Source organism: Bombus bifarius, unplaced genomic scaffold (genome assembly GCF_011952205.1).
Source record: "Bombus bifarius isolate JDL3187 unplaced genomic scaffold, Bbif_JDL3187 scf7180000008176, whole genome shotgun sequence".
Taxonomy (NCBI): Eukaryota; Metazoa; Arthropoda; class Insecta; order Hymenoptera; family Apidae; genus Bombus; species Bombus bifarius.
This window is the reverse complement of record NW_022884493.1, coordinates 972,513-986,818: the sequence shown is the minus strand read 5'-3', so window position 1 is coordinate 986,818 and position 14,306 is coordinate 972,513. Positions and strand designations below refer to the sequence as shown.

The window sequence follows — 14,306 nt, the reverse complement described above, 5'->3', positions numbered from 1 at the left end:
TTAATACACCGAAGTATTAACGTTCGAGATATTTCGTTCATTTCAGGAGAGACAATTACTCTAAAGATAACGATTAAGACAATGCCAAGAATAAAGACTTGTGGAATATTTAATCGATAGAAAACATGGCCGTGTTAACTTGCAACATTCCGACGTGGCTATTCAACATATTTGTGGCATAAATTTTGGACGTATGAAAATGCAAAAACACGCAACTGACGAGGCCATCGCGAAGAATATTAAAAATTCATATTCAAATGAGTTAGTTTCGATAGAATATATTTTTATGAGATATGTCGTGCATTCGACAGGCGCCCGTATAGTTCGCACATAAAAAACAATCGCATGTGCGTGAACCAACCAGAATTTTCGCAATACCTCTGCGAGAACTGCAAATATTACACGAACTGCGTAGAGGAAAGTCAATATTCTATATTATTACGTAACTCACCTACAAAGCAGTATGTATCCACATATAATTGACAAATAATAAGACAAAGATGCAACAACGAAGTTTCGCGCCATTACACTTTTTCTAACTATCGGAAAAGAAGGAACACAGAACCGAGATATGAAAAATGGAACATTCGAAGTGGACGCTTAATCGTCTTAGTCACGCGAAAGTACAAAATATATCAATCTGAAAATAAAGTAATTTTTTCGATTAAAATTCTTAAGTGAAATAATCATTCTTATTATTATATAGAAGTTTTTAATTTTTAAAATTATATTAGTTGTTATTCGTAAATGATTAAAGTATATTGTAGATTCGAAATGACTAGGCATTGATTAGCGAAGTGCAGTTTGAATCGTTCAGTTAGTGGCAAACATTGCATTGCATCTATTTCATTGGAACATTAATCTTATCGTGTTATAAACTTTGATGTGAATTTTTAATAGTGCGTGTTCGTAGTCAGTTTTGTTACAAACTGTGTCAAGCAAAGCGTAGTTGAATGAAACGACTGTATCTTCCTGTCAACTATTGTGAGGATGAAATTTAGGATAAGTTTTGGAGCAATGGATAAGCACAAAAATGGAGGGAAAAGGTGAGTATTCTAATTAATTATTTAAAGAGAAAGTAGCAATTAATGCTCATGTGGTGAATAAATTTTCATGTTTTGCGTATTTAATTGGAGTACGTGGTTCGAATTGTCACACAGTTTTGCAGTAAATTGAAATTTAAATTTCAACCAAGGATAAGTAGAATCGGTACGATTTTACTTATCGACCATACATCCGTGTCACCGGCGTCTTTGATACTCTACTCTAATGCATACTCAGTAGTTCGCATTTTTCCGTGGATTTTCACATTTCACGTTTACTTTCGAACGCGCCACTGTAATACAGATTAGATTTCGAAGTCATTTCATGGCAATTTAACGCGATGTTTAACGAGTTCCTTGAGAATCGGGCTATGCACCGGCGTATGCACCGTAGCGTTCGTAGCATATCAAACACTCATTATGCAGGCCACAAAGCATTGTTTGGCATACTTTAATTCTATCGAGAGCTAGAGTCTTTAATTGTAGTGCCAATATTGGTTTTCGTTGGCTATTCGTTAACACTGAAAAAAACCGAAAGTAAGTTTAATTCATTCTTTATTTTGAATAGCGTAAAAAGTTACATTTTTATTTTCGTAAAATTATACCCTGTTCATATTCAAAATTTACTCATTTATGAATTGAACAACTTACTAACGGTGTTACCTAAATTTACTATTCTTAAAAAAAAGTATGCAACCATATATGTACAAGCTCATGGAATGAAAAATATTTATATTGTTAATGAGTAGATTTGGGAGCTGGGTGACTGAGGGTGAAGACTTCGTAATCTACTACAAAAAAATGGTAGTCTCCCATAAGTACAGTGTTAGAGGCGTGTTCTCCATCGTAGCTATGGGGAAGATTACTATAGCTTTCCTTGTTCACGTTGCAGTTACTAGAAATTAGTAAATCAGCTCCTGCTCCGAAAATTGGTCCGATGCTATAAAAGTATTTGAGTCAGTTTAATCATTAGGATACATTTCGATGTGTTCAAACATATCTTGTTATACTTAGTTAAATAATATTTACTCCGGATGATAACAAATTGCAAAAGGCTTCTTTACAATGTCGTATTTCGTTGGAGGAACATCTTGGTTATTGGTCAGAGTAAATAAGAAAGCTTTTTCTGAAGAGATGTAGTGCCCTTTAGCATTCGTTTTACCCCATGGTGCGTCGCTAAAGCCACCACAAATTTCTCCTCGAGTTCCCTAGAAAATTACATCATTCTTTGTTAGTTATAGATAACTATTCATTTGACAGGTGTAAATTACTTACCAACGCAATTACGTATGTTGGACAAACCCCGTCACAATGTCGGTGGAACGCTGTTGCAGAGTAATCATGATTGGAGGCACTGAAACGCGTTCGTAGTTAGGATCGTGTTGATCTCGATATGCTTCCAATATTTACATTTTCCTCGATACATACCGATATACCAAACGCCAACTTTGCTTTGGTGATCCATACCACTGATTGAGGAGACGCTGGAAACCCACCTTATCTCGCGACAGAATTTGCGACCCAGGAAATAGGAATGGACTTACTCTTGGTTGTAACCTCTTATCTGTACAGATTTCCGCGTACTTGTTTGGTAGGGCTGCATACCTATATCTAAAACAAAACGTAAAAATCGAAAGCCTCCAAGAATAAGAAAATTTCCCGGCAAACCATACCTTATGGGTTTTGAGCCACTTGATCGATCGGGATTGAAAAATTCGTACCTCTCCAAGGAAAGCTCTATAGGCACTGCTCCTGTTGGCTCTACTTCCTCCGCAAAGACCTGGCTGTCGATTAGCAGCAGGCGAACGTGATTTATCACTCCTGATAAATGTTGGCAAACCCTCACACGTTCCTCCTCTGTCCAGTGTTGAGTAGGCTGCGTCACCCCTGCCTAGGAGCGTGGTCCGTACGGTTAAGCGTTCCTTAACTCGTAATTCTAAATTCCGATCCAAGAACCTAAGGACCCAAGGACCCGGTAATAATCGTATACGACACAAGGTCTAAGACCTTGCACGACATACGCATGATCAGAGCGTTAAGTCTTCTTGGAATTTTCAACGGATTCAAAGTACTCGGAAACGGAATAGAATGTTCAAAGAAAAAGAACCTGATATTTTGCCCAGTTCAGTACAGCTCTCCAAACATCTTCTTCCTCCAACCCTAGATAGTCCGAAGAGATAAGTTTCACCAGTGCATCCTTTGGAAGATTACAAAACGCCGTTGTTTTCACTGTGTCTACAGCATTTTCTCCAATGAAAGCGAAACATCTTTCGATGAAGGAGGAACAAGCTCCTTTACCACCTATGATAACGAAAGATCTTTGTTAACAACTTATCTTAGATCGATAGTGATATTAAAATATAATCTAAATAATAATACTTAACTTCTGCGACTTCTAAATTATATTTTTATCAGAATAACTATTCAGCTAGGACTTTGGCAAAAGCATAAACATAAATAAAACACAAACCTACAATCAAAAATATTTATTAAATATTTATCTAATTCATATCTGTTACAGCAATTATTCAATCATATAAAATTTACATCTGAAATTCTTCTTAAAGTTAGAAATGAACTGAGATACAAGATCTGATACAATTTGATGGTATCTACACAAGTGGGACTTATATTGCATAGTTTTTTCATTCAGTTATTTGAAAAATTATTCTATTACAAGATTACAATAACAAATACGTTGCACAACAGAAAGCAATACCGTCACTTTAACCCGATAGTATTTTCAGTTACAACTTGTAACTATCAGTTAATCATTGTTCTTCTTAACTATACCGAGAGATGCGTCACAACTTGTACAACTTGGAAAATGTTAACTCCATCTTTATTAAACCCTTTTAAGTCACTTCCAGTGTGCGTAATTGCACAAGTTATAAGGTAATATGTCTTGTTTGTCCTGGGTCATAACTTGAGGTTATAGTTGAACAATTTAATTTGCCCCTGGATTTGTATTTTGTATTAATGTTATATTGTCGCCTTTCAACATAATTCGTCCAAGTGGTTTTCTGGCCTTCGTCTTCAGATTATATTCCTCAGCATCGTCCAGTACTAAATTCATATATTCGTCGAATCCAACGATGTGACCTTCGATTCGTAGGTTGATGTTTTCGAATAACCATACTTGCACGCGCGAACGATTTTGCAGGTACCGAAATATAAGGTTGATGGGCTGTACCATCACCTTTTGAACTTTTTGTGGTCCTTTGTACGACATTTTTGTGTTGTGATTTCAAAAATTAGTAAGCAACGTTTGATAAACGCGTGCTTGGTAATAGCCAGACGCCGGAAAATGTGGCGTCGTGGTTGTACCAACTGTTCGTTCTCATTTTTCCCTATTTCTTTCGCTTGCTTAAAATGCGTTTTCAAATTTAATCATATCGGTTAAATTTCGGTTCAAGAAATTCGATTACGAAATTCTAAATCTGGCAGATTTGGAAGGCTTAACAAATTTACATTTGTAACGTTTAATACGTTTAGGGAAAATGAAACATAGAGATAAAATAAACTCTATCGTTATAGGCGTTGGTATCACTGAGTTCGTAAAATCCCGTATATAGTGCTGCCTTCGTGACGAGCATGTCAGTTACACAACGAAAAGCACGGTCGATAACTAATCATGTAATACAATTACCATATATACTGTAATTTTTTAGATTCAAGATATTTACATATTCGGTTTAATTAATTTTCTTATCCAGTGTATAGAATAATATCATAATTTAAGCCACTTGCACACATACATACACACGTTCATTATAGTCATCAAATATCACATAAGAAACAAATATATACACAAACATCCTAATATTACTAATTATATTCCGCAAATTCTCAGTTACTAAGAAATTGTTTTATATTTCAATTAGACATTTTTCATTTTCCACTTTCAAGAAGAAACACACACTTACCAACCATTGCAAGTCTGAATTGCCGTTTCATTTTCCATCAGATGAAACATTCAGCAAACTTGAGAATGCAGATCGATCGGTAGGCAAACTTTTAACAGTATGCCATGAATAACTTACCGGGAACACGCTCCTGGGCATCCAGAGCGGCAGTCAAAAGAGCACACGCGTTTCCTGGGCTAAGCGTAGCGGAGACGTGTTCCTCGCAACTTCTCCATAGTTCCTCGACTCCTAGTTCTTGAGCAAGTCCCAACATCTCGAAGATGCCACTGTCCTGAAGCATAATCTACGGAACAGTTACGAATGAAACTCAGCCATGACTTTGGGTCAAAGCGAAAGTTTTCTCGGTAGATTCTTTCACGTGCCAAACACCACAATAAATTCCGAATCTATTCGAGATATTATTTACCTTGCCTGTGTATATATAGTGAATGAACTGTCGAAAGGTCTCCGGATGAGCATGTAGCATACGCACTGACGTTGGATTTCCAGGTGTCCCGATCCTCTTCGCGGCTGTGAAGTTCTTGCATCTAGAGAAATCGAAGCAGTGATGTCGGTATCGATTCCCGAACGATAATTACCATAGCATACGAGTTACAGGGAAGAGAAGTGCACTGCTTTGAATCGTGCTCGCGCAAATGTGCCGTGGATGCGTGACCCTTCTAACGAACACACCCACCACTTCGTCTTTCGTCACCTTCGCTACTACTTCTGGCAGAGTTTCTTGTTACAAAAGGGCTTAATTGACTTCGTCAGGAAGCTCTGTTGCCACAAGAGTATTCGCTACGTACGCAGTCGGGCTTTAGTTTTCGTTCCTCTACAAATTAATGGCAACCTTCGAAAAGTCACTTCTCGTCCCTTTTTTTCCTACGGCAAGCCCCCCAGGTACGGGAGAAACTCTGAAGAACAAATCTTTCTCTAGCACTTCGTGCTGAAAGCGGAGATTCCCTGTGACCCATTGGGAGAACATTCGATCTCGGTTTCTCTAGTGTACATCCTCTCCTACAATGCGTACAATGCGACTAGGTACATAAAAGGGAGGCTTTTAAATATCCACGAGTACAGAAACGAACAGAACTCTTATTTTTACCCCGAAATCATCGATGCATTTCCTATATTCTTCTTTGTGCAATATCTAAAGTATATTCTCGAAATTGTTCGCCTCTAATAATGATTTCACGATTGTCTACCATCGATTTTCTCACTATTCGGTTTTAGATTTCATATTAGCAACGAGCTAAGTCGATTGGAAATTTCCACCATATGAAACTACCGTTCGAATTGCAATTAAGCGAAACTACTTCTAAAACACTCCTGACAATGACTACGCTATGGTGTTTTACGGATATCGTAACTATTCGATTTTAATATTTCGAATCTGATATTAGCATAGAGCAAAGCTTTTGCCACGCGAAATTATTCTAATTTTGATATTGCGATTAACCAAAGAAACGATTAAAAGTTGAAACAGTGACGGTAAAGGGGTGGAATTTAAATTAGAAAAGACCGACGAACCCTTAAACGAGTACTTTGTGGATCCACTGAAGACACACTGATCTTCAGTCTTCTAATACTACTAGGCAGCGCAAAGTAAAAAGATTTCGCGTGCTAGAAACGAAGAGATCGCGGGTACGAGTTTCGTCAAGGTAAGGGGTAAAGTGTAGATACACCAACAGCGTAGTCCGTATCGAATCAAAAGAAAATCCGTCAAAGAGACCGGGTGCACATGGAAAAGGCATGCACGCCGGGTGCTTTGATATTATAACCGACGCGTTAACAAACGCTCCGCTTCGTCGACAGGAGAGCGTGCGAAAGTTGGAAAATCGCGGGGCCGAGCCACGAAACATGGTTGCCGAGAGAGTCGACAGAGGAAAACTAGTGCTCAAAAAAATTAAAAACACCAGCCTCGCGTACAGGAAACCAGAGGTGCGCGCGTAGATGTAGACCTTACCGTGGGTCGACTTTTAACGGACCGAAAAACTCCACCTTTATGCTTTCGTCTGTAGTTGGGAAGCGATGCGGGCTCGCACAAATATCAAAGCGATAGTTCGCGTATTTATTTCCGCAAATTACAGGGGAAATATTCGAGTATCGAGGATATTGCACGATTTTCTCGTACGTTTAACAGGCAAGCACACCGTTGCACGCCATATGATTTATCGTTAAATCTGCTTTTCAAATCTACCTGTGTAGAAATTTGCGCGGGGGGAGGTGAATTGGATATGTCAGACGCGTCGCAAGGGCTTTCTTCCTTGAGAATCTTTGGCCTGTTCTAAGAAACGTGGCCGGCAATTCTGACTAGAGCCGCGGCAATATCGGCGCACAAAAACCGTACTACCGGCGAAGAAATGAAAAAGTATTAAGAGGAAAAATCAAGGCAGCGGCGGACGATGGTTGGGTTGTGTGATGGATGGTACTCGGTAGAACGAGGCGAAGAAGGAGAGAAAGCGTGCAGAAGAAGAAGAAGAAGAAGAAGAGAAGAGAGGAAAGGGGGTGAAAAACACGAGGAACGAAGTCGTTCCCGGAGAGAAGCTTTTCCCTAATCACAGGCGAACGCCGCAGTGGAATCAAAGAAAACCAAATATCAGCGAGTGACGCCGAGAAAAGAATAGGGCAACGCGTGCGCGTCTGGTGTGACGATGAGGTGTCACGGGGGTGGTAACCGTAGGTTCACGAGCTCGACGTGGAAAGAGGATGTTAGGGGGTAAGGGGCCTAGTGGTGGCGGGAAACGAGGGTCGTGGCTGCTTGGTTTCACGGCGGCAAGGGTTGAATGTCGCCGCGGGCTCCGCTACTAACGACCAAGCGTGCGATTATATAGCGGCTCCGTCGATCTCCGCGCAAAAACCGCCTCCGTTTCCGGTGCACGAGAGTCAAATTCGCGCCACACCCCTCGTTTCCCGTACCGGTAAAACACCACAGTCTCACGCTTCGGTCCATTATCAGATCGTGTGCCTCGATTCGCCACATTCAAATGTATACCATTGTCATCGAATGCATGATTACTGGCGAGAAACGCCGTTAACGAATGCTTCTTTTTCAATTGAACATCCATCTTCTTCTTGGTGAGCGTTGTTCGAAATTCGAAGCTTCTATCTCGGAAGATTGCAATGGAACTCGAGCTGAAATTTAGGTCTCGTCGAGATTACACTTGCATCGGTAGGCACTGTGGGTCTGTCGATGAAACTGGAATTGCTTTCTCCGTTGAGTCGATAATTGGAACGGTTTGGTTTCTAGCTACCTGTATTTTTACAAGTAAATAAGTGCTCTTTTTAATAAATCAAATTCGATAGAACAGATAAGAGTACACACGGTACTTGATATATTAATAGCGGTCAGTTGCACGCGGGAATCGATAGAAACGATGGGATTACGTTAGAGTGCCATTGAACATCACCGAAGCCTGAGCGTATTTTTCAATTTCTTTTCTCTCGCCGTCAAACATCGTTCTCATCTGCGTCGCATTTCGAAATGACAAGGACTACGAGAGAGGGACGAGCGGTGGGACGGGGGACCAGGACTCTTTGTCAGGATTTTCACCGGACTGGAGAGCGCCGCGTAGAGTTTTGAGTGCGGTCGCGTATTGTTCATGCATTTCTCCTACGGACGACGCCTGTCACGAGCATGCGTAACTTAATTTTCCGATCCCGGTGTCTACGAAACGAGGCGCGAGGAGAGCGACAGAGAGGGGGGATGACAAAAGGACCGACGTTCCCTTCCACGCCGTGATATCAAAGGGGTTCACTGGAATATCGTAATTGACTTTACAATTAGCATCAAGCCTATCCAGTGGAATGTCGTTGCCTCGAAAGCTAAGGCCCCTCCACCTAATATTAAACCGAGCCCTTCTTACAGCAATTAGAAATCCGTCGAGCGAAAATGCGGCCCAGAGACTCGTGCTCGTCACGGATGAATCGTCCCTAACAGAAGAAAAGAGTACCTCTCCTCTTATTATCCAACTAATTAGAACGTTCGATCGATTCGTTTCACCGTAACAATCGGAGTCCCTTAATTAAAATTCATCGCTGCCGCGAACTTCGCCATCCTCTCCTTCTCTTCGTTCCCAAGAAACTTTGATGACTTGGCGATTTTTCTCCCGGGAACCGTTCGTTCGACCAAGAATTTTCATAGAATTTCGCCCGATCGAGCGTTTGTTTCGCGACTGGATTGTCCCTGCCGACCGGATATACTTTCTCCCTTGCTCCGGAAGAAACAGCGGAAGGGACGATGCAAAGCGTACGGGAGAGATAGGTGAATTATGTATACCTAGGTTCCTCCAGCGACTCGAAGAATTTAACGAAGTTATCATTTCCCTTCCGTTGGGTTCGTTTGCAATTCTGCAGGAAAGTTAACGTCTAGCTATTCTTTTCGTTTTTCCCTCGTTCCACCCCTCTTTGTACCCGCGACTTCAGTTTCAGCGACGAGAGGAAAGTTTGTAACGCAATTACCGCGAAATAAGTTGGCGTCTCGGAGAAGGCGACCAAGGCGAGTCGCGGTGTTTCGAAAATATTTTCGAACGCGAATCCGCTTCGTTATGCTATGTCCGTCTCTCCATTTCCATTGTAGGATACTACACCGAGGATAAGACGGAGCACCACGTTTCTACGTTAATTCTCTATTTTCTGGGATACGACGGGGCCCATTGTCTCGGTTGCCTCCAACTTTTCTTTTTCGCCGGGTGCACTCTGAAAATAGCGGGGCCGCATATTTCCCCAGCTCTGTATCGGCTGAGCGTGTTTGTCTCCGGTGTGATTTATCTCACGCGTGTTTTCGAATAGTTGTCGGGTCTCCGAGGAAATCCGTATCGGCTACGAATCGCTCGACGAGACGCGATCTGTTTTAATAAAAATTACGATTAACAATTAATTCGGTCCCAGGGTGCGTCGTTCGAACGGTTGCCTTCGACTTAATAAAATTTCCGATCTCGCGTGCTCCGTTCATCGGAATGCGTCGAGCTCGTTCGCGTCCCTGGAGGCGTTGAAAGATATCGAGAGCAAGCGAAAATAATATAAATTGTCTCATTGTGTATAAGTCGGGTTTGAAATGTTTTCCCTTATCAACTGGAAGGTATCGACGCGTGCGCCAGCGAGATTAACTCCACGGTTTTGGAATCGCTTGGTCGAGAAGGACGAAACGATTCGAGTACTGACCTCGCTTGGAGGATAATTCTGTGAGCGTACACCGGTGTCTCGTCCCTTCCTAGCAGAAAGACAATGTCAGCTGTGTCTTTGTCCTCGGAAAGTCGAGCCAGGTCCTCCAGAAGTCTGGGTACGCCGGCTAAACCTGCCTCGCCAGATACCCCCGCTGCTCCTGGTGCCGCCCCCACAGCGACGGCTCTAGTTCCCATGTTGGTCGAATCGAAAATCAGCAACTGCGTGGCAGACGGCACTGGAAGTTAATTAGTGAGATATTATATGGTATATCTGCGCCGTAGTAATTTCTTCGGCCGTGCAGTGGCCGGCAAATATAGGGCACAACTATTATACAGGGAATTAATTATACAGGGAAAGACCTTATACCAAATTCATTTTAATTTAATTGATCTGTAATTATTACTCGAGGTAAAAATTTGAAAGTCGCTTTATATTTATAGCGCGTGAAAAAAGAAATGGCGAAGAACTCGGAAGGAACGATTCAAACAGCAATTATTTCATTATTCTCAAGATTTCTTGCATTTCTACTATGATATACAAAAAAATTGTTACAGGAAATAAATACAAATAATTGAGTTAGAGTTAAATCCTACTATTCTTATCCTAATATTATAGAAAAAAAAAAAATAAAAATAAAATTTGTGTTTGATAGAAATGTTTATGTCTACCGCAGGATGATTCAAAAGTCACTGACACGGAATTCTAATTTCATTTTCTTTCTAACTTGCGTCTTTCGTAGAACTGTAAGTTCTTAAATTTAAAGAGACCGCATAAACTTTTATAACGCGTAATGGGAAGCTAGCTCCGATATTCTCCTAAACTTCTTCAGACTTGCATCTCTCTTAAATGTTTCAGAATTAGTGTACGGTATTTCATACTTGCGGCTAGTTAAAAATCCAACACGTTGCTCGCGGTACCTAAGTAAGTTCCCTTAAGTACTACAAAACTTTTGCTCATTAACCGTCCTTCGGAAACAATCAAGCCAATTAAGACGGAAGCAACCGAACGAATGCACCTTCCTGCATTAAACCGATCGCGCGGAGTTGCCGCTCTATGGTGGGGAGGGAAGCGGAGTTCGTACAATTTGCGATAATCCGAAATTAATGACGGGGACCTCAACCAAGAATAAACCTGTGACTGATGACAGGGAGAGGAACACGAATGCCAGAACGTGTGTCATCGTCTCGAACGCTTTCCGGTCGCACCAGCGGCACCGGTTGACGAGCTTCGCCGAGCAATGTAACCAAAAAAAAAAGAACAAAACCGATTAACAATCGGCGCTAATTGCACGATTAATATTTGATTTGCACCGCGTCGCGACGCGGCGTCGCTCTAGCCCCGTCTCTCTTCCTCTCCGCGTGCTCTCTTTGTCCGTGTCGTTCTGTCACGGCCGGTCGATCGACACGGAGAATTTTGTGTCACGACGGCTGGCTGATTCCCTTTTAATTAGTTCGGGTTTTGTAGTTTTCGAGCTCGTGACGCGCGTCGATCGTGCCGCGGTACAGCTCGAGGGCTCCGCGTGATTCCCGGTCATTTGCCCTTCCACGGATTTCCTCGCAACGCGTCCCATCATCCCGCATTCCAACGTCGCCTCTGATTCGATTAAAAAATCATTAGACGAAGGTTTTGTTTATCTCCGGTTAAGCAGATCGCGTCGCAGGAAACTCATTAACGATGCTACGAATCTCGAATTCGAACGTACACGCACTGTTAAACATTCACTTTCTATTCAACTTTGTATTTCGAAATGGATGTTACGTTCAAACGGATATTATTAAAACACACTGTAGCGAAAGAATTGCCGCAAGCGTTCGAACATGTAAGGAATTCTTTTACGAATACGTTATATACATTACACGAAACATTTGAAACTATTCGCACTACAACGAAGCTCGACCGTTGTTAAAAATCCGAATGATCTTTAAATCGTAAAGTTTGAAACAAGAGATTAAAAGAAATGTATAGTTACGTTTCTAGGCGAGTTTGGAGGAATAATTTCTGCCGATCGATCTCCGTGTAAGCACAGACCACAACTGTGTTCGTCACTGCGTGTTTATTTTGAATATACCTGTTCGGTCGGCTGTGATCACGTTCAGTATCGTTCCGCGTATAAATAAACACAAGTTTACCAGCATGAATTGCGGGGAACCTAACGATCGTTGTCCAACGCCGTTACTGTCAAATTCGATCGTGTTTAGAGAACCATTGGAGCGTCTCGAGAAATGAATCATCGCGGCGTCCAAAATACAGGAACATCACACGAGGAACGCAGTGTCGGTTGTATTGCTCTCACCTTCTCGTCGATCTCAGCGAGCGAACGTGCCCAGGAACGTTCGAAAGAGGAATCTAAGCGAGCCGCGGCGGGCAAAATCGTTGTTTCCGTGGCACACGTGGACGAGTATTGTGTTCGCACGCGAAACACTGCATTTTCAGCCGATCCTCGGCATCTCACACTCCCACGGGGCGAAACATTGTTTCGTCAAAAACTTTCCTCCCGCTTGTCTTTTCTTTTCGTTTCTCCCCTTTTCTCTGCCAGCTTCCCGTTATTCTACAACGCGAACGCAATCCCGCGAGTATCGCACATCAACGAAGAAAGAAGAAAAATATGTAAAAAGGAAGAAACGTGACGAAAGTGGAGGAAAACGCGTAGTGTACCGTACTCGACCGGAAGTTCCGACGTTGAACGCGAGGTATTTCTCCTGTGCGAGACGAGTTTCACGAGCGCTGGACCAGGCCTGCTTCGGACCCGCCGCTTTCTTCGGCCCTTCTCCTCTCGTTCTCTCCTCAGGTGAGGCCGTGCTCTTCTTTCCACCAACGTCGATTCCCTCCTTCCTTCTCGTTCTCGTGTGGCCAATGCTCCTGTAAGATCACTCCTCCTCCAGCCGTTGTTGCCAGATCCTCTTTGGAGCACCGATCGCACGATCAAAAAGGATACACGCGCTGCCTCGTTCCAGCTAGCAACGAACGCTGCTTCGTCTAACCTGGCCCTTCGATCGACACCGATTCCAAACTTTCTCGCCCGCTATTCGCCTCCATTCCTCCCTGTTTACCCAACATCCTACCCTTTGTTCTTCTTAAATCGCGGCGAAGCCAAGATCCACTCGTTCGCTGTACTCTCTTCTTTTCGAGTCTCGCTTTATATCCCTTTCTCCCAGTGGCGTCCCTTGTTTTCGAGACGAGCTTCCACCAGGTTTCGCTCGGTCGCGCGATATTGCCGCAATGCGGTGCTTCCTAGTTTCCTCGACAAAATGAGATTGTCCTTTTATTCGCATTCCGTGCCTTCGGATGCCCTTTTTCGACTTCGCTGTGATTCTTTTTGAGCATAGTGGATCGTCTTTCAGACGCTTGAATTTCGGTTTCAGCTTCCGTTATCGACGGCTTCTAATCGCTGTTGTTTGTTAACGTTACATCGCTGTTGGTTTAGCGCGGTACTTTCATTTGAGATTTTTACGTTTAATAGAATTTCATTGTCGAAAGAATCGAAAATCGGGATTCGTGTATTTTCTTTCCCTTGAATTTCATTTTTGAATTTTTCCGTGGATATTTGAATCGATTAATATCGTGACTACATTTCCTCAAAGATTCTTTTTCACATTTACGGCATAGTTACTACGTAGACTGCATATGTCTGTATCGTAGGAATAAAATATTATTTATTAACCTGTACAGGACTTTTGTCTTAAATGAAACTTTCGTCGCCAATGGAATACGATTAATTGCGAAACGTATAAGAAATTTATTCAGATACGTGCTGCAATTATCAATCATATTCGTCTTTCATTCGTTAAGAATACAATTACTTTAGGATCTAATTGCAAGTTAATCTTCGTAACTTGTGACTTTCGTTTTCGCTGCTCCAACACGATGTGCTTTATCTCTAAAAGCTTCTCATTTAACTTCTCGTATCATTCTCAACGGCACCGCAATAATTACGCGATGGAAATGATAAATCACAGATAGACATCACACCTGTTCTTCGCAAACGTAGTGATCCATGGTAAAGTTTCTCGTGTCTCGAATTAATCGGTAGATGGTAAAGTAGACTCTTTGCTCCTCCATTGACTAAGAACAGCTGGATACTCGTTTGTGGCTCCACACAACTCCATTGATGCAATCATATCGATCGTTGGTCTAACGATCGCTATATCGATCGAACGATAAATCCCAGTATCGATATAGAAGGGAATCG

At 42.1% G+C, this 14,306-nt stretch overlaps 2 protein-coding genes across 2 annotated transcripts; both read right to left on the bottom strand.

The window, feature by feature from the left end:
* Positions 1-1,781: 1,781 nt before the first annotated feature.
* Positions 1,782-3,681, bottom strand: LOC117209357. The gene is made up of 7 exons (XM_033451308.1): positions 3,591-3,681; positions 3,151-3,344; positions 2,717-2,934; positions 2,472-2,654; positions 2,319-2,397; positions 2,073-2,251; positions 1,782-1,983 (listed from the first exon to the last, which is right to left on the bottom strand). The coding sequence occupies exons 1-7, from the start codon at positions 3,679-3,681 to the stop codon at positions 1,782-1,784; spliced, it is 1,146 nt and encodes a 381-aa protein (XP_033307199.1).
* LOC117209356 (speckle-type POZ protein) lies at positions 3,518-12,175 on the bottom strand. Its single transcript, XM_033451307.1, has 5 exons — positions 12,087-12,175; positions 10,115-10,352; positions 5,376-5,496; positions 5,087-5,252; positions 3,518-4,292 (listed from the first exon to the last, which is right to left on the bottom strand). Exons 2-5 carry the CDS (start codon positions 10,309-10,311, stop codon positions 3,991-3,993), a joined length of 786 nt encoding a protein of 261 aa, XP_033307198.1. The 5' UTR covers positions 10,312-10,352; positions 12,087-12,175; the 3' UTR covers positions 3,518-3,990.
* Between the last annotated feature and the right edge of the window lie 2,131 nt (positions 12,176-14,306).

Excerpts from the sequence above, each read along its gene's own strand:
- LOC117209357 (XM_033451308.1), bottom strand. The coding sequence starts at position 3,681 with ATGCAATATAAGTCCCACTTGTGTAGATACCATCAAATTGTATCAGAT. Across the intron at positions 2,655-2,716 it reads AGTGGCTCAAAACCCATAAG|ATATAGGTATGCAGCCCTAC; the intron begins GTATGGTTTGCC and ends GTTTTGTTTTAG. Across the intron at positions 1,984-2,072 it reads GCAATTTGTTATCATCCGGA|CATCGGACCAATTTTCGGAG; the intron begins GTAAATATTATT and ends ATACTTTTATAG.
- LOC117209356 (XM_033451307.1), bottom strand. The coding sequence starts at position 10,311 with ATGGGAACTAGAGCCGTCGCTGTGGGGGCGGCACCAGGAGCAGCGGGG. Across the intron at positions 5,497-10,114 it reads AGAATTATCCTCCAAGCGAG|ATGCAAGAACTTCACAGCCG; the intron begins GTCAGTACTCGA and ends CGATTTCTCTAG. Across the intron at positions 5,253-5,375 it reads ACTATATATACACAGGCAAG|ATTATGCTTCAGGACAGTGG; the intron begins GTAAATAATATC and ends ACTGTTCCGTAG.